Source organism: Crassostrea angulata, chromosome 10 (assembly GCF_025612915.1).
Source record: "Crassostrea angulata isolate pt1a10 chromosome 10, ASM2561291v2, whole genome shotgun sequence".
Classification (NCBI taxonomy): domain Eukaryota; kingdom Metazoa; phylum Mollusca; class Bivalvia; order Ostreida; family Ostreidae; genus Magallana; species Magallana angulata.
The window spans coordinates 25,769,100-25,789,278 of NC_069120.1; the positions used below are offsets into that span (position 1 = coordinate 25,769,100).

The 20,179-nt window shown below is 34.5% G+C and overlaps 1 protein-coding gene across 2 annotated transcripts in view; it reads left to right on the forward strand.

Moving 5' to 3' along the window:
- Positions 1–20,179, forward strand: part of LOC128166308 (polycystin-1-like) — a 30,146-nt gene continuing 9,967 nt past the window's right edge. Inside the window, exons 1-18 of one of the 2 annotated variants that reach the window (XM_052831400.1) lie at positions 1–106; positions 4,951–4,972; positions 9,114–9,257; positions 9,445–9,821; positions 9,986–10,166; positions 10,358–10,527; positions 10,655–11,312; positions 11,480–12,922; positions 13,170–13,352; positions 13,516–13,736; positions 14,078–14,231; positions 14,347–14,450; positions 14,559–15,446; positions 15,697–15,998; positions 16,155–16,336; positions 18,474–18,734; positions 19,011–19,180; positions 19,676–19,844. In XM_052831400.1, the coding sequence (XP_052687360.1) occupies positions 68–106; positions 4,951–4,972; positions 9,114–9,257; positions 9,445–9,821; positions 9,986–10,166; positions 10,358–10,527; positions 10,655–11,312; positions 11,480–12,922; positions 13,170–13,352; positions 13,516–13,736; positions 14,078–14,231; positions 14,347–14,450; positions 14,559–15,446; positions 15,697–15,998; positions 16,155–16,336; positions 18,474–18,734; positions 19,011–19,180; positions 19,676–19,844 (5,668 nt within the window). In that variant the 5' untranslated portion in view covers positions 1–67. The remainder of the gene's footprint in view (positions 107–4,950; positions 4,973–9,113; positions 9,258–9,444; positions 9,822–9,985; positions 10,167–10,357; positions 10,528–10,654; positions 11,313–11,479; positions 12,923–13,169; positions 13,353–13,515; positions 13,737–14,077; positions 14,232–14,346; positions 14,451–14,558; positions 15,447–15,696; positions 15,999–16,154; positions 16,337–18,473; positions 18,735–19,010; positions 19,181–19,675; positions 19,845–20,179) is intronic. The other variant, XM_052831401.1, reaches the window with a different exon arrangement.

Genomic DNA, 20,179 nt, shown 5'->3' on the forward strand with positions numbered 1-20,179 from the left:
TCGTACGGTTCCAAGTTCTATCTACCAAGATAGACCAGCATCTGATAACGGGGTTTAGTTACTCGCAATGGATATACCGGCTGGGATTGCCCTCTGTTTTCTACTTGTAAGTACTTATTTTGAAGGCGTTTATTTCTACTCACCTGTTATTATATTGAAATAAATTTTGTTTTTCATGGAACTGATAAATATTTTGATGATTTTAAGGTCCATTTAACACTTTTATATTGCAGTTTGAACTTTAAGAATAGATAATTCGTCCATTTTGAAAACCTTATTGAATGATTCAATGTACTGAATTTAAAATAACAAGTTACGTTTTATTACGTAAATATCAAAATGACAAGTTACGTTTTATTACGTAAATATCAAAAGAAATTAGGGGATCTATTCACATAGAAATTTTATTCTTTTTTAACATTGGCAAAGACTATTCTTTAAGGGTTTTTCACATTAATATGTTAAAGTATATTTTCTTTTTATGCATGCATCTGATTAATTATTTCTGTAAATTAAAGTGCAATCGCTTTGTCAAATATTAGTTAATACCGATATAGAAACTGTATTTTACGTAGGCTTTTAAGCTATAGAAGCTTCTGAACATAGAAAAAAACACTAATTTCATTGATTATCCCACTGCAACTGAAATAGAATGGAAAAGGTGTGATATTTTTCATGCTGTACAGAATCATGAAAGGGCGATGACAACAAATGTGTAAATGTTTAAAATAACACAACCAAAGCAATGTCATCCGATAAGCTTGGGGCCTCTGGGGGTCAACGCTTTTCTGAAAAAAAATCTCTTGCATTTTATATCTTAATGTTCTTAATACCAAAATTTCCTCGTTTGTTAATTATTACAAAGGTTAAACCTTTCAAAATTCAAATTGTTTTTTTTTTAATTTCTAAATGAAATGTTGTCGGTCCATTTAAAAAAAAAATTGGTTTAAGGTCCTTATCTTGTCGTTGCAACAAAAACACCAATCTAACACAAACTACAAACTCAAAATATCTTTGCTTCTCCTTTAGGTATTATTTTTTTATTGACTTTTTAGACAATGCTAGTGAAAATCCCTGAAGGCACAAAAACTGATACCAGAAAGAAGTTATTTTAATTATAAAACTTGTTAAACTCAAAAAAATATGAAACATCCATAAAAACAATTAAGGTCATACGACACGTTCCTCGAGAATTTTTTTTGTATCTCCTCGTAATGAAGAGTTCCAATAAAAATTATTGTTTTTATAATTATTATTTAAATGATTAGAATTTACATCTCAATGGGTGGATGCCTTGATGGCCGAGTGGTTAGAACCGTGGCCGCTCCTTGCCAAAAGCGTATAGGTTCACGAGGTCGTGAGTTCAAAACCCCGGCCCGACGGAAATTTTGTTCTAAAATAGTGAATTTTGTTGTGCTGTAGATGTATTTATCTTTATATCAGCATTCCAAGGGTATTTTCAAGAAGATTATATAGGAAATTGCATACTCTAGTATTTTGCAGAAATGCCTGGTAAGGTACCCTAATTTTTTGCAAGAAAGCTTGTCAAAGTAATAGTAAACCATTAACAAATACATGGAAAAAGTTATCTAAAATTGAGGAACGTGTCGTCTGACCTTAACCAAACTTTGTTTTTGTTATTACAGAAAGGAATCAACATTTGTGTAAACTTATTTGTATGTACTTGGTTAAGAATACATGCGGATGGTTAAAAAACCTCTTTCATACATAAGTTAACTAAAACATATATTAACAGAAAAGCATAATCAATTTTGCTTTTCACCCTTTTTTCAATTTTATTAGCAAGATCGACCGATATTTCTTTTAATCTCAAGACCATTGAATAGAAAAGTTCATATTCAAAATTGACTGCTGCACGAGAAACGAAATTTGTTTGAGAAAGAAACATCTTAATCGTTTGGTCAGTTAATGAAAACTCTGCGAAAATAAACTACGACACACTTTTACCTTACTAATATAAAATTTCAAAAAATTGAGCAGATTTTTCCAAACTGCACATTTTATAGACAACATACAACTATATGATGTTATAAATGGCGCTTCTTTAATTTGTTCGTGTTCTGTTTTATTTTCAACATCATTGTATGATATTTGAATATTCTGTATTCATCAACTTTTATGCGTAGCCAATTGTTATATAAGATTTCATAGCAGAAGTTTTGTTCTTCTAATTTTGTCTATGTACATATCAGCAGTATATCCTTTTTTAAACTCTTTTTTGCTTTTGCTTAGCTCTTCCTAACTTAATAATTGATTAATGATAACAGTTCTTCCATTTTAGTTTTCCCCTTTCATATGCATGTACAAATTCTAGTATACATTAATATTGATTTGTAATATATCAAGAATTATCAAATCGTCAAGCGAATATGAAATACAAAGAACCTTCAAATTTAACTATAACTTCGTTATTATGAAAATAAAAATGAACTGGAGATGCTTTCCAAAATATTCTCATGATCAGGAATCCCAAACACCTGAAACTACTACATGTTCATGTGAGTTTATACATTGTAACATGTTCGATTTAACGTGATGACAAATAAGCAATCTAATTTCATGATGTACCAGTTATGTTGAATGAAATCAATAAAGTCTTCTTTGAAATATAAGATAAAAATGGTAATAAATTAACTGAAAAAAATACAATTTTACAAATAAGCTTTAAATGATTAATACCACATTTGATAAATATTTTATATTTATTATTTTAGTATTAAACAGGGAATAGTATTTGTAATATCCGTAAATATTTGATAAGATTCTACTTCAGAGAATTAGTTTACGGATGCAGGCATGGTTACAAATGATGGAAATAAAATCATAAAATCTTTCCGTTGAACACAAAGCTCTAGACCTTCTTCTTAAAGACAGAAAACGTTATATGTTCAACACTCTCAGACATATTTTCTCACTTCTTGTAACCTAAGAGTTGTTCAGTTTTATACTCAAGTGCATTGCCTATAGCCAAGGTCTTCACTGTTCTGGAACCTGTATATTGACCGTGGTTTGCGACGTTGACGATGATTCAGTTGTACATGTGCATGTGTATTAATTTTATAACAACACAAGAATTACAATTTGATGATGCACGGTTTTTCAAATGTCTGTAATGTTATAGGTATGTAACGAATATTCCTGCTTGATTCGAACCAAGATGACCTACACATAGTAAGTCTGCTGACGTGGCCGCTGGTCTATAGACAAATAATATTTACACTTTTATCTATTTAGTTCCGATGACTCTTCATTGCTGATGAAGTATTGGAAAACTTCTTAAAAGAGAAATTCTTTTATTTTTGTAAAACACACGTATACGGATTTTAGGCTGTGCACAAAGAGTATAAAATGTCAACATGGGCCTACTTTCTTGAGATGGATATTTTTATTCCTTTTATGCAAATTTATTTTACAAATCCATACCTTTTGCAAAAATCATTCCACTGTACTTAGTCCTCCAATAGCGTTTTCTTTATGCCCTCTTGTAAAGTATTGATGTGATTTCAGAAAATACTGAAACAAAATCAATACATACCCCTTAAATGTAAATATACATGAGATATAGTCTTTAGTATAAAAGGGTTCGATGGAATACACACATATTTTGTTAACAAACATCATTAAAATTCTAAATCTATATGCTCGAATCATAAATGTTCGAAATTTACAAAATAAACTTTAATACAGTTTCACTGTTTTTCAAAAAGAAAAATGCATATAAAATATTAAATTTTTTTATTTCATTTAAAAATTGTTAACAATCAATGTTTCGTACTATCATTTCACTTTGATACATCATTGGTAAAAATCCATTTGGAATCTCTCTCTCTCTCCCTCTCTCTCTCTCTCTCTCTCTCTCTCTCTCTCTCTCTCTCTCTTTCAACATAAACTAACTTTAAAAAAAAGCAAACACAAAAGAAACTCATCGACGGTTCCCTGTAATACAATTTTCCGAACAGGAAGAAAGGTGTCGATTTATTTGACAACACCCATTTTTTGTTAGAACTCTTGTCGTATACGAACTAAATCCCTCTAACTAACCAGAGGCAATTGAACGGCGGCTGCTTGTCATACATTGATTTTAATATTGATAAATATTGAATAAAGAAAGGTGGTTCAGACATTACAGGAAATCAAAGTTCTACAGCCGATGTCTCCGAGGGTTCTGCAATTGATTCATCAACTACAGTTTTAGAAGTCGTTATTGATTTTGATTTTGCAAGCCGATGCAATTTAAAGCCGCCCCTGGTATTCATAAGTTCAAGTCATCTTCATTTTGAACAATTACATACAAATTTTTCTCTTTTTTTTCGTTTTGTTTTGTGTGGTTTTTTGTTTGTTTGTTTGTTTGGGTTGAATCGTCAGGTTCAAAACAGTGCAGCCATTGCAACCTATAAAAGAGGGTTGAATGGTCGTTGCCATTTTATACTATTTTGATCTCCTTTAGAAGAAAAGCTCTGTATAAAGACAATAATAGTTCATGGCTTAAAAAAAATTAACGAAGATTTGATGGGTATTTTGTTGAGGATCCAATCTTCATATAACCAAACTGAAATAAGAAGATCTACTATCCAAAAAGTGCAAAAACGTAGTCTGTTTGAGACTCGTTCTCTTTTATATCTCATCTGCAACAATTGGTATTTAATAAGACAGAGATAAAACCTTGTCTCGTCTCTTTAAAATATTAATGATACAAAATAGTCATGCTGTAACATCATCTCATTGATATATTGACCATTTGTAAATTCGTTTGTTAAAAGAACAAAAAAATGCTTGTTTTTTTTCTTCAATTTCATATCACTCTATGAAAATTGTTCCAGCTTATTTAGATGATTTATTTAAGCAATTAATGATATTAATACATGAAAGACGTTTTAAAAGATAGTACCTGAAGATATGTAAATTGTATATATTGTTTATTTTTTATAGATATTTTCAACAGAGGCTTCAGGTAAGTTTCATTCTATGTCAATTCTAGTAAAACATTTATTTGATTTCCACAAAGTTAATTTTTTAAAATCACACTTTTAAAAAAATATTTCAAAAGGATTGCATGTTTAATTTTTTATGTACTTCAACGAAACGTTATTGCTGACAGACGCTATAATGATCAGTTTTATTTTGTTGTGAATCGCGCTTGCTGTCACCGATATCCACGTTCTGTAGGGAATACCACATGAACAAACCGGCAATTTGTTGATTGGCCACAAATGATTAGAGAAAAAAAGCAAGTAATGTGCTCCAAGTCCTCTGTTTATTGACTGTTTATGCATCAATAGACTTTTAAACTCTTGATAGTTAAGTCTTTACACTATAACAACGGATAGCATTGACATAAAATTGGTTGGGGACGAGAAGAAATAATTGGGGCAATCTTTTTTGCGAAGAAATCGGGAACAAAACGGTGTCAAATATGACGGAATTTCTTTACAAAATAGTCCACGGTCAATTCTGGTCGATCAGCCAAAAACATTGCCTCAAAGCAAAATTCTATTTTAATGTGCGATAAGGATATTGCGTGGGGGTAGATTTGAAGTCGCATTTCCATAAAAGTTTCGATATATCTATTTTCACTGACGTACTGATATTTCAAAGAGAGAAAGACAAATTCTGTTTAGTCCAGGGGGAGAGAGATAAGACAAAATTGATAACGCAGTTCTTTGTCATCCAGTCATTCCTAAACCTATCGTCATAGATTAATTATTAGTCATATTTTATGACAATCGGTGCACATGATATGCGTACAGATGATTACATGAATCCCTTTGCAAGAACAAAAACAAGCGGGCAGTGTACTGCCTAATTACATGTGTTATTTAAATCACTTCAAGAATCTTCATTAAGGTCCCCTTTAAAAATGTTCATTTTCACTCTCTCAACCGACTGCCGGAAAGTACCAGACAAGATTTTTACATGATTAAAGAATTTAAGTACAATATAAATATTTCTTTTTAAAATCAAGTTGTTCATAGATAAAAAATTTTTTATCTTAATTCATTTTGTAGTTCAAATTTGCACCTTTAAAAAAGCATTTTCCCAACTTACCAACCTAATGATTAAACAATGAGTTTGCAGAGGGCAAATAAACATTTTCAAAATATCCTTAAAATGAAAAACACTAGTTTACCTTCGTAAAAAGCTTACAATTCAGGCATGTTTATAGTGTTTACAACGTAATTCAATTTGAACCTGCTTATTCGTCACACAAACCATTCGATGATAACTCCAAATCTTTTTGGTTTGGAAAGAGAATACATTTAATACTAATGCAAGAATATGATTCAAACATAAAAGCATCATGAATAAAAAAAAATCCCAACGTAACTTCATAATCAATATTGCCCCTCTGAAAGCTATCCTGATTAAGATTTGTTTGTTTGTAAAACAAACTAAATATTCGCTGTTTGTATGCAATGGCAACTAATTAATGTTAATGATCGATGGTCGGATTAATCGATAACCAGGCTTCAGTGAGGGTTTGTTACCCTCTTCCTTCGACCTCTTGATTTGGTACTCTCTTCCTTCAAATGTGTATGATGTTCAGTGTAGTTTTTTTGGTCACTGAATGCTATATGACGTCATTGGTCTTTTTTCTTCTCTTTTCTCTTGTTAGTATTGTTGGACCAAAGAAATTCAAAAATTTTGTCTGGATGACTATTTTCATTATGTAAAAGGTTCACGTGTACCCATTTCAATTTATTCTAAAAATACTGGTTGGACATCTTTATTAATGCTTAATAAGTCTGCGTGCTCTTCACCAGTTAAATGTGCACTGGTAAATACTTAGGTAGCAAGGGGCAGTTTCGGATAAAGTACCCGTCAATATTTTTGTAAAAATTGAGAGTTGCTGTACTTGAGGGCTTGTGAGTGTTGCTAAAATTCATGAAATGATTTTTGGGAGTTGATTTTAATCAACTCTCCTATGCAGTTACTCTGGCAAACCGAAAGTGAACGGTGTTTGGACCTAAGCACAAATCATCGCCGCTGACAAATTTAGTTCTTGAAAATAATAGAAAAATTCGATGTAACGTATGCTGAAGCAATGTTTTTCAAGGAAACTTATCTAAAAACACTTTGAAAATAGCTTTTATATAATACGAACAATTTAGATATTTTTTGTAGTCTCATGTGTTCCTACGCCAGAGTGTAATAAAGTCTCGTTCAACCAGACGCTCGGCTGTCTCCGTAAATCCAACAAGCAGAGAGGCTCTCTTGCTTGTCGGAGATCAACTGAGACAGCCGAGCGTCTGGTTGAACGGGACTAGAGTTCGATATCAATAGTGCTTGGATCCATACGATTTTTAGAATTGTTTCGATTACTAATACATAGTTTGAAATCTATCTTTAAATATTACACAACATAATTCATATGGGGTTTCTCGAAATTCTTGTCGGAAAAGTCTAAAAATTCATATAATAAAAAAGTGCGTAATTCAAATACAGACTATAGAAACTAATTGCCATGCAAGATAAGTTGATTTTAAAATAAATGATAATCGATAAAATCAACTCCCCTCAGTACTTCAGTTCTTTGATTAATGATTATCATTAGTTAAAGGGGTGTCTCTTGTTGAAATTGATATGCAATATGTAGGCCCCATATGTTAGGTACATGAGAATCAGAAGTAAAATGCGAAACTGCGGCTATGACTGTTGTGTTTGACTTTACACAGAGAAATTGCAAGTTACAGACGGGAGGTAAAATAACACGAAAAGTAGGTGGATGGGACATTATAAACTATACACCGGTAAGTTTCTGACATGTGATTGCGCAACATGCACACGGTATGGAAGGTCAGCCCTTTGCAGGGAATTAGCTGGGGGAGGTCTAAAAAGCTGAAAAATCATGAAAAATTAGCAAAATATGAAAGGATCAAAACCTCATAAAAACCAGTATGTAGAGAATTTTACAGGTTTTGATTAGTAATTTTCTTCAGAAATTGGTGATTGACCTTATAAAGAGTGAATTAAAGGTATTTGTGCTGAAAGGGAACTGAGGAAATTCTAGTTACAGAATTCTGAAGACACGCATCCCCAGGCTACAATGAATCATATCAAAAATCTGTCCCGTGCCACCTTATATTCATCGATCAAATTGTTTATGTTTGAGCACAAACGGGAGTAGATTACGGTTGATACTTGGAGGTTTATAGACATTCTGTCTATATTTTGTTTCTTTAATTTCATATCTGAATTAAAAGCATCTGTTACGTAATGTCCCTTCAGAGGTATTCTATTGCAATGGAGAGAGAAGGGTCCTTGGTTCTGGTGTCCGCCAAGGTCTTTAGTCTCTTTTTCCTCTGCTAATTGATTATCGATTCCTAGAGGGTCATCAATAAACATTCGCACCAAAGTATTCTAATTATCCACCGATTGGATCTTAATTGAGCAATTTGAAAATATCATGTTTACTCTTTGTCCCATTTAGTGAGCAAATAGCTATATGGATCACGTAATATTTCCGAGCTTTTTCTTTTGCCTTGTTCGTTGGTTCAACATCAAAGATGTCTTGATTAGTTATATAGGCAGGCTTTTACGATAGAATGAAATCATTACCCTTGAAATGAGACGCGAGACCGTAGTTGTCGGACCTTATCTGTCATTCTAAGACATATTCTCAATTAATGCAGTGAACCATGAAGCAAAGTATCTTATTTCAGTGTTATCCTTAATATACCGTTTTAACCTTATCTTAACACTTTGTAATGTTTCGGTATCATCTTTTGGGATACTGAATCATTCAAGTTGAACCAAATTATGAATTTTTAATGTAAGAAAGCAAAGACTGAAATCTCTTTTGAAACCGTTATAGCAGGTATCAATCACGATAATTGACACAAGGTTTGTAACGCTTTCAAAACATAGTTTTCAAGCGATTAAGTACCCACTAAAAATGTTACCAAGGTTAAAAATACTTTGACGGCGCCGTCTGAAGTTTAAACACAACCCCTAAATCAAGATTGATGGTAGTGAACTGATATATCAATTTCATGAACAAAAGAACAAAATGATTGGCGTTATCTATTATAGAAACACAATTCAGATCTGAAGAAGATGTCCCAATTATGTATACTTCTTACTTTATCTTCCAGACCCAAAAGGGTGTTTCAAAGAAAACAAACGACAAAGACATTTCAGCATCACACCAGGGGATTTTGTCCCAAATCAAATGACACCAGCAATATGTGCGTCAAAATGCGGGAGTTTTAAATTCAATTTCTGTGCTGTTACTCAAGGTAATTAAATTATACATTTTTTTCAGTGTTATCTGTAATGTTTTACACACATCGCTAATGACTAATATCTCTTTATCATATATTTTCACAAAATAAAAAGAATAAATTTTGAAATATAACCTTCATGTATCTTAAAAAAAAACAAAAATATCTTTAAAACTATCCAAATTGGTTCTTATCTTAACAGGGCAGTTTTGTTTTTGTGGCCACTCGCTTCCCCCTGCCTCAGAGCAGGATTTGACGGAGGCGGGTTGCTCCGATATGTGCCATGGGGATATTACAATAAAATGTGGGGGCAAAGACTTTGTCACTGTGTACAGTACATCTCCACCAATCGAAGGACTTGAGGTCACACCGAGTATATCTCAAATCGAGACAGGAAATGACGTTTCATTTACTCCCAGCTACGAATCCGCTGGAGAGGACCTTACGTTCCAACTTGATTTTGGCAATGACGGAGGTAAAACTGACAAGAATCAGACCAGCATGTGGACCACGAAGTATTTTACACCAGGACTTTATCAAGTCATACTGTACGGGAACGATAATCAAAACTCTATTTTGGTAAGAATAGAAAAATTTCGTTTAACATTTTAATATTTTTTTTAACATGGTACGATGGGATTGCTCATTTGGGATATCATTATGAAAAATGCCTTCAAGTGTTATGTTAAAAGTCATTATTGTCGGTGTTTGTTTTATAATGTCTTTCTTTCGCATTATCATAGGAGAAGCAAGCCACCACTGCAATATTAGTTGAAGCACGTCCACAAAATGTTTCACTGTCATGTCCTAACAATGCCGCTACATACGAGGACACTGTTTGTGTTTTGGATGTGATGACTGGCACGAACTTAGAGCTAACAGTCAATATTGATGGAGCCCTGCACTCGAAGTTTTTCATTTCAGGTATATTGTCGATTCTACAATTTACTAAAACAATACAGTAACACTACATTTTCAGTACCGAATGACACTCAGATGCAATTAAGTTCCATTTTAAAAATCTTAGTCATTCAAAATGTTATTTTTGCCAATGTGTTGTAGTCGGTGTTGAATCTGTTTATACCCATTCTACTTGCGTATTGATTACACTATAGATCCTCCAATTTACACGGCGGGTCGCGCAATTGTCTCCATGTCATCTTCACTGTTGGCGGGGGAATCGACGGCTGATTACATTATAATGCCGGCAGCGGAAATCCAAGAGGCCGGGACACTGATAGGATTTGAGTATTATACAGACACACCAGGAGCCGTAGAATTCTATGTCAGTATTCTTTCATGTCTCTCTGTAAAATATATAGTCTCTGTTGTTATTTTCACAGCAACACACGTTTTTCAATTAACTCTTGATCTCTCTTCGGGGTTTCATTTATTCATTAATTATTTTGCAGATATTGCGACCATCGTGTGCAACTTACTGTTTCGATAAAAACGATTGCTCTGGAGGAACATGTGAAAATATCAATGAACGCACATGTTCAGCAGGTGTTCAGTTTTGTCCTGCGTCTGGGGCTTGTTGGAACTCGATAGCCCCTTCATGTGCGGCGCCAAATGCAAGATACGATGGCACACAGAGAACACCTTTAAACCTAGTGGCAACAGTTGCACACACTTTAGCAGCATCTCCGTTATATGACTATTTTGCTCTCGATCTTACAACCAATGACATCAATGTACAACCGGGTGACATTTTGGCATACAAAAGCACAGGAGGCGGAATTTTAAAATCTTTTGCATCGAACACATCCGAGTCTGATTTGAAAACCACAGATTTTAGCATAACAACAAATGCAGTTAATTTAGGATCTTCTAAGAGACATTTGTTGAGAGCTGTTGTATCAGCAGGTAGCATTGTTAAACTGCCATTTTTGTTCACGACATTCGGTACAAAAACTGTTGATATCACTTTGAAGAACACTGCTCTAGCGGTATCGGTGCCTTTGTCGGAGACAATAAATGTCATTGAAGGAATAGACATGTGTGCACTCGACGTAGTGGAGTATGCCGAAACGGGAAGTGTTCTCCAGATTCAAGTATTACAACACACAGGTAAGGATAAACCTATAAATGCATGAATAAATGGTCAGTTTGTCATTGCCTTATTCATCAATAAACCAGTTGTGTATTGACTTGTATAACCAATAGCCAGTTGGGCATTGCCTTTATTACTCAATAACTTATTCGGCACTACCTTCATCAATTTATTTTTATTTCAGGATCGAGCGTGACGTATTATTGGAATTATGGAGATGGTACAAGTAACAATGTGTCAACAATTCAACACACGTATACTTACAGTATTCCAGGGACTTATTTTCTGAACGTCACTTGTTCAAATGCATTAAGTTCTAAGTCAAATTACACCATGATCAAAATTGAAACTAAAATAAACAACCTTGTTTTGGCATCTTCTCCTGCAATCACTTCAGAAGTGACGTCGTTTACCCTTGGAATGAGCACCGGATCTGACTATACATGCGCATGGAAGAAAAATGGAGTACTTTTCGCCATTACAACGGCCATCACAACACCTCCAAATGGAAACTTCGACCACACATTCTCAGAGGATGGAACATACGAAATTCTTGTAACATGTGCAAACAATATCAACAGTGAGAGTAGTTCCATTACCTTGATTGCTCAGAGAAGAATTCAAGGCCTTGCTTTAGTCCGAACTGGGGCCCTTTTAAACAATCCTTACACTGTGGACTTCGTTTGGGCAGATGGAACCAATCCTCAATTTTTGCTTGAGTTCAATGGAGTAACACAGACCCTGACTGTTGACACATTTTCGAGGAGAGGATCGTCTTCTGTTTTACCTGCAGAGGCTTCACCGACATCCTTCCCGTTTAATTTGACCGGTTACAATTTGGTTAGCAGTGAACAAATTACAGGGTTGTTTGGAATTGAATCTGAAATAACCAACCTTGCGATAAATTCGGACTCTCCTATTAACCCAAGTTTAGGGTATGGAACTGTTGCTAAAAGTACAGTAGTGACTCTATCCATCGATGCCACTGGAGGAACAAACGTCAACATACAATGGGAACACACGGTTGATAGTTCACCACCAACAGTAACATCGCAGTCCATAGCCTCTTGGACAACTCAAGTAACGAAGTCATTTACACTCTCCACTTTAGGAAACCACGAATTAAAAGTGACGGCGAGTAATGCATACTCCTCTTCTACCTCCACATTCAAGTATCTTGCTATTGCTCCCGTCAAGGACATTCAGTTCAAAACAATTGCTCCTGTTCTGTTTCTACCACCAGCAGACGTTGTTTTTGAGCTTGAACAAGTTCCAAGTGGAGATCCACCGAACGAAGCGACGATGATGATTGATTATGGGGACGGTCATTCGGACACTTTTCCATTTAGTTTGTCCAACACTTACTTATACTCATACAGGGAAGATGGGACGTTCACAGTTAGTGCCAACATTTCCAATGTCGTCAGTCACCAAATCGTAACTATAACAGTAGAAGTTGTGGAGTCAATAGTTGATCTCGTTATAGAACCCTATCCGCCACACGCCCCTCGTAATGATCCCGTAGACTTGAGAGTAAAAATGAAACGAGGAGGTACTGGCTCAAAACTTCAGCTTCGCTGGCAGTTTGAAACTGCTGGTGCTTGGACAACATTCCAAGATCGAACCGGTAAGATACTAGATTTTATATGCTTTGAACACGTAGCAAACCAATCTTCAAGGTATTTTTTATGCATTTTATTTCATATTTCTCTGATATGTGTTCAAGATGTGTGTAAATACATTTTTCGAAAAAGGCTTTTACAAGTATTATTTCAAATATACTTTGAATTATACATTTTTTTTTTAATTTGTAATTATGTTGTTACAATATCTCAGGACCTGATAGTGTTAAATTAATGAAATAAACGTTTCAGGGTCCAGTCCCGATGGTTATGATTCACAATTCAACACGTATGGGACCATTGGTACCTATACTGTCACAGTGGAAGCAAAGAGTCTGCTACAAACGAAATCAGCAACTTACACAATCGTCTGCGAGGAAAAAGTTACCGGAAACTTTGATTTGACTTCAAATTTCCCACTAGATTTTGATATTTGTGAGTAAAACCATGCAAAATTTTTTTTTATCATTAAAGCAATTTTACATCACAGAGTATACATGCATTTGATTAGTGTTAAAACTGCGGCCACATTTTTTATTGTTTCTCTTGCCTGAATTGCAATTTTAACAAGTATTTTTAAATGTTTTCTTTCAAACAGTGCAGACAATAAGTTACACTCTGACTTATAATGATGTCATACCTACTAATGCAAAAATGAGGTACGAATATGGGAATGGTGAGTCTTCTGGGGATATCGCCTTTCCAATCATAACCACAGGGAGTTCGGATCAAAAGGACCACACATATACTGAGCCTGGTCACTATTCCACAACACTCACTCTGTTTAACACAGTATCGTCTGTAACAAGAACCGTTATGGTAAATAGTGAACAGTACTGTATAGGGGAAAATATTCGCATCCATTTTATTTTCGCCCCCTTTTGTCCTTGTTGTCAGCGTGCGAATTTAAGACTGGGGAAATTACACAATGTCTAAATATATCTATCTTTATCTAAACAGAACTATATCTGGGTGAATTCAAAACGAGGTGAAACTGTTTGTAAGTGTAGATGGACGAAAATTACATGGGGCGAAAATAATACCGTATATAGTATTACTAAATGATGTAAATATTGTGATTTGTAACGGCCTAACCATAATGATTTATTTTTTTAAAATAAAGCATTAAAAGTTTAGCATTTTTCATACTTTAATTATAGAGTGGGGTATATAAAAAGTTTTCGGGCTGTGACGCTGTTCTGAAATGGAAACCCATTGTACCTTTGAATGGGTCGGACCTGGACGGGTATGGTCCAGCCAAAAACATATTTCCACGTGACAGGCCATTGCGAGTACATATAACATGCACAACAGGTCAGTAGTTGGATGTTATAGAAATTGTTCAGTTGTGTGTTCATTAAAACAGTGTTTTCTTATATGTATTTAGCTTGGGTCTTACTTCCATTAAATTTATTTTACCTCACTTCAGGTACCCTAGTTTACTATGATGTTTTTGCACAAGGAACGGTAAACATGCTGTCATGCAACAAAACGGAAAAAACATTGTTCGAGCTGGACTTTTCCAACCTTGAGGTTAGCTTATCTATTCGTTAAAATATCTTCTTTTTAAACATAAATGTAGAGCTTTTGTTGTTTGATGAGTATTACAATATAAGTGAACGGTTTAACTTTCTATTTCAGGCTGAACGTTATGATCTAACGATTAAAGCCATTAACCCAATACATCAAGTCTCAATTCGGAAATCCATCGAAATGCAGGACCCATGCAAAGACATCGTAATAGATGACGGGGGCCTAAAGACGTCCGCGTACCAATGGAAAAAGTTCAACATTACATTAGGAATGATGGGCACTCAGACCTGTGTCCATATAGATTTTGGTGACGGATCCGTGGGTGAACTTTATGGAAACCAATCTATGTGCGATACTTTCACTGGACAGGCTCTGTATGTTGGACCTTTATCTACCATCACTGAAGTCAAACATGAATACATGACCATGAACACGTACATTGTTTTTGCGAACGGATTTAACGCCTATTCCACCTGCTCGGCTAATTTCACTCATGTAATATCTGATGTGGATTGCTCACAGCCCAAAGTCAGCGTCAAAGATTTAAAGCCAGTGTTCTACTATCCACAGGAAGTTAAAAGAAGTAGTATGGTGAGGGCTGTTGGGGTAACAGATATATACTGCACTACCACGCTTGATAACATCAAGAAATGGACGGTGTACAACATAGATGAAAACACTGGGGAGGATTTACAAGAAATTGACGTCTCAAGTTTGCCATCTCACTCAACAGCAGAGTTAGCATTGCCTCCCCTGTTCTTAGATTACGGCTCCTACAGACTGAACTATAGATTAGAGATGGTATCGACGGGCTTTGTCAAAAACGAAAACTTCACTGCAACAGTTGATCATTATGTTCGAATCATTAAGAGCGACCTTATTGCGGTGGTATATTCCGGTGGAGTGAGTAAAATACAACGAGGATACGCCAAAATGATCACCATTGAGCCCGAGTTGTATTCATTTGATCCTGACGTGTCTGCTGGTTTACCCCAAGTATGTTTTTCTTTACTACTTTATATCCAGATAGACCAGTAGATATATTTTATGTTTTTTAAAACAATTACTACTTTTTAAAAATCCTGATAATCCTAGGCCTGTTTGAAATGGTGGATTAATAGTTCATCCCAAGGAATTTAGATTTATATACGTGTATATCGTCTTCAGCAGTATGTCTAGATCGTCGCCCATCACTGATACTATATACTAAGTACAAATATTTCAAAAGTAACTTATTTCTTTATAGTTGTTCGATAACTTTACCTGGTGGTGTAGACGAAGCGACGAAACTCTCCCCGATCCCGACGTACTTTCTATGCCATACACAACTACAGAACTTGGTGCCAACCCTCCAGACAATGGCGGCTGCTTCCGACAAGGTCCTGGTAAGATTGATACGAACAACGGGACGCTGAGTTTCGACACCGCCAACATGCAGATAAACCAGACATACATCTTCAAGATCCAAGTTCGAAAAGATGACAGGATGGCAGAAACAACAGCTGAGTTGGAAATAGTTTCCGGTGATCCACCGGAACTAACTGTTAGGTATTTGTATGCAAATTGCAGCTACCTAGTGAATTTTGAAGAACATCATTAATTCATTAATAGCCTTTTTTCAAAATATACATCTTTGGAAGTTGTCTCCAAAAACATATAAACAGCGTATCTTTCAATAAATAAAAATCAATTTTTATCATCTAGCTGTGGAACCGCCCTCTGCATTCCCCGATCTGGCGGACAACTTGTACGTCCATCAAGTCGATTGAGTCTGCTCAGCAGTTGCACAGGTTGTACGCTAAACACCCAGTTCCAATGGAAAATTTATCAAAGTAACTACCAGTGGACTTGGAAGGAGATTATAGAACTCCCTACATATGTTGATGGTATGTTACTTGTAAAAGCTTCTTGATTCATGTATAATTAAATGTCGTGAATGTACACTATACTGCCAGTGGAGTATAAAATATAGTAATTAACACACTTCATGTATATTGATATGCTGAAAAACTAACATTTTTGTAACCCAACCCCCAAAATATTAAAAAAATAGAACGGTCTACGTGAAAATCTTCGCCTCGTCGATAATTAATTTACCAGCATGCCCAGTACATGTATATATTTTTAAATCTCCAATTTCGTATTATTTTATGTAATGGTACAACGATATGAAAAATATCAAAGAGATTTACAATCTTTGACGATTGTCATTGTCATCCGATAATTTTTTTTCTTGAAAGTGTGTGTATCTTTTATTTTAACTAATGCAATGATAATTTATATTTGTTCGAGAATGAGTTTTCTCTTTCAATCATCACACATTATGTTCAATTGTTGTTGTTTGGAATAATATATACTCATGCATGTGTTTGTTTGTTTTTTTATCATTCACCACTAACATATTCACATTGTGCATGCTTAATTATGTATAATCTGCTACATTTCAGGAGTGATTGGTAAGCGATTGTTTGCATTTTTTAATAACTATTTGATTAGACTTTTACATCGTAACCAACATCCCAATTTTCCCGATTGTGATTTACACCTACATTCAAAACAACAATCTCTCTCTCTCTCTCTCTCTCTCTCTCTCTCTCTCTCTCTCTCTCTCTCTCTCTCTCCAAGGGTTGAAGTAGCAGTTACTTTTGATCACGCGCTCGAGAGACAAAACTCTTAATTTTTAGCGAAATATTTTATTTAAGGAAACCTAGCAATTTAGATCGTTCTACTGAACTACATTAGTATGCACACATCAATAGAGACGTTTGTTCACTGTAGTCAAACTAGCACAACAAAACGACTGGTATTGTTTTGATCCCCACAAAGCACCCTTATTTTGTGGAATTTGAATTTTCCCTCCATAATTCACATTGGATAATCGAACACACGTAACGTTATTTATACAACATAATTGCGCAATAATACTTTGCTGAGCAAAATTTATCTCAAAGTATTAGCATCTTTGAACAAAAACGTATACCTTTTCTATATCCAATATCTTCCGTTAAGACTCAGCTAATGAAAAATCTTCCACCATCTGGTTGCTAAGTCCTTATGTTATTTTAACGTGTTCGTTTTTTAAAAATATAATTCACTTTGTCGAGTTTCACTTGCCTATGCGCAAATCGTCCTTGGATACAGAACGTTTGGATGTTTCTCAGCAATTGATTTTCCCGTTCCATTCAGTAATAATTTAAAAAAAAATGGAAATAGAACTCGTATACTTTAAATTGCTTTTTGCTTAAATCTGATGGCAAAGATGGTTAAAATCGTTATCCTTCTTTTCATGAAAGGGGCCGTAATGAGTATTTTAAACATTATTCTATTCAGCTAATTACATTTTTTATCCCAAATTATTTTGTTTCCTTATTATATTGATGTACCTATCATTAATTAATAACAAATTTTACCTTATGCCTTTGTGAATAGAATATTTAACTGCTTGTTATACGTAAAATTATCTATGTTTTTCTTTTCAAAACCCCCAAACAATATACAATCATGTAGATGTAACATTCTAAACAACTATCCTAAATGTCCACCAAAGAGGAAAATTCATATAGCAACTCTTTATGTCTTTCATTCATTATTGTTAGCAAGTCAAGTTCCTTAAAATATTTTCTTAAACATTTTTTTTATTTCTGGAGTTTTCAAACATAGTACATGAAGAATGAACTCTTTTAAAGTTATAATCGAATAGATGGTTTCAATCGAATGGATTAAAATTAATCATTTGTCAAGACTGACTTAGATTTTTTGTATTCTGGACTATCTTTGATATATTTGAAATTAACTTACAGTTCGGTTGTAATGCCAAAAATTAATATCATATTGGGTAAAATATATACACAAACGGTAGAGTGTATTTGGCTTTTGTAGCGGTTTTATTCGCCTTATAAAATAAATTCACCTTTGCACTTTATCAATGTTGAAAGATGTTTGATTAAAAGACCGTTATTATTCAATTATGGTATACACATACGTGTATCTACATTAAAAACACTATATTAATATAACTTGTAGGCGTGTATTCAAACAGCATAGCAATTAAAACGACCATGTTTGATTTGGATACAACTGTCAAGACGTACATGGTGGAACTGTACGCCAAGCGCGAAGACGGACAAGAAGCTAGGGCCTACATGAAGTTATTCTTGAATGACCCACCCCGTAACGGAACCTGTACCATTTCACCGTCCGTGGGAGTGGCCACGGAAGTCAACTTTCAGGTCACGTGTTCGGGATGGATTGACGAGGATGGCATAGAGTCGTATCGTGTTTATGGTAAATATTAATTCTTCAACATGCAGTGTATTCCTTATTTGGCTAATTAAGGTAACATTTTTGTAGTATTTCGTTAATTTACTAAAATAATTTCCAAATGAGTCGGTGTTTCTTGAATTGTAAATTCGTGGGTAAGAGGTACCCACAAAAATTTTGGGTCCATTTAAAAATGATGATTCCAACGCTTATTCTCCATGAAATTGCTTACGTTTTTTGCACAAGTTAATGCAGGTTGTATACAGAGATTACTCGACTAGCTTATTTTCCTTATTTCAGCTACCTTTAAGGATGACCCCCAGGAGAGGCAGGTGATATTCGGCAGCGTGTCGTCATACAGCGTCCAGCTTCCGGTCGGCCCGGATTATGACAATCATAGTATGGAGATTTTTGTTCGCATTGCTGACGTATACGGCGCTGCAGTGGATTTCAGAATAGGAACTATACAGGTAAAATAATTAATCAATGTACACGTATACAGTCTTATTCTGTCTTTTTGGAATTACGAGTATCCCATGAACTGACCTCAATCTCGATTGTACATCTAAACTTGATGGTTCCGTTTGTATCTGAAAGTTTTATTTTAAAAAGTAATGAATGGCTCAGAAAAGAGCATTTAAGCAGTTTTATGTGAAAGTTTTTCTTTTTAAAAAAGTGCCGAAGAATATATTTGCGATATACATGTACACGGTGTACAAAATAATCCTTAAATCACATTTAAAACTAAGATTTTCTGTTTCATGTTAATTAGTGAAAGTGAACAATATTGATTCATTAGCTGTGTTCTATCAATGCATTGAAAATATTTGATCCTCACTAGTAAACTATGTAAACAGGCTTGGTACTTAATAAAAATAAATACTTTTATTGATAATGAAGAAGAACATTTAAAAAAAAAAGCTCCCTAAATTAACTTTAATTACTAGATCGCTCTTTTTTATTAGGTGCTACCATTGTCTAAAGATGCAGTTGTCCAGCAACTGGTGTCCATGCAAGTGCAACTGAAAGACGAACTGGACCTAGCGTTAGCGAGAGCCGATCTCAGCCAAGTGAACGAGGTTGCTCTTATGTACGCTAGTCTGATCAACATGGCGAGTAAGAATGGATCTGCAGGTTATTATGCATGAGTAGTTTGCATCTTACTTTATCTAACGACATATATTCACTCATGTTATGCTAATTTGTTTATCTGTGTAAGAAATTACAGGTGCCAAGAATTCATATTCAGACTGACAATATTATTTGATGTTCGTTCTGAGGTAAGGTCATGATATCCATACGCATGGGTTAAGAGGTTTGACATAGTTATGCTGCATGGTTGATTGATACGAAAATGCAATAAACCAGGTGCATGAATGAAAACTTACTATGATTATGTATTGAAAATATAACCTACATTTTATAGTCTGGTTTAAACATATTACTATTTTGAAGCATGTTGTTTGAAA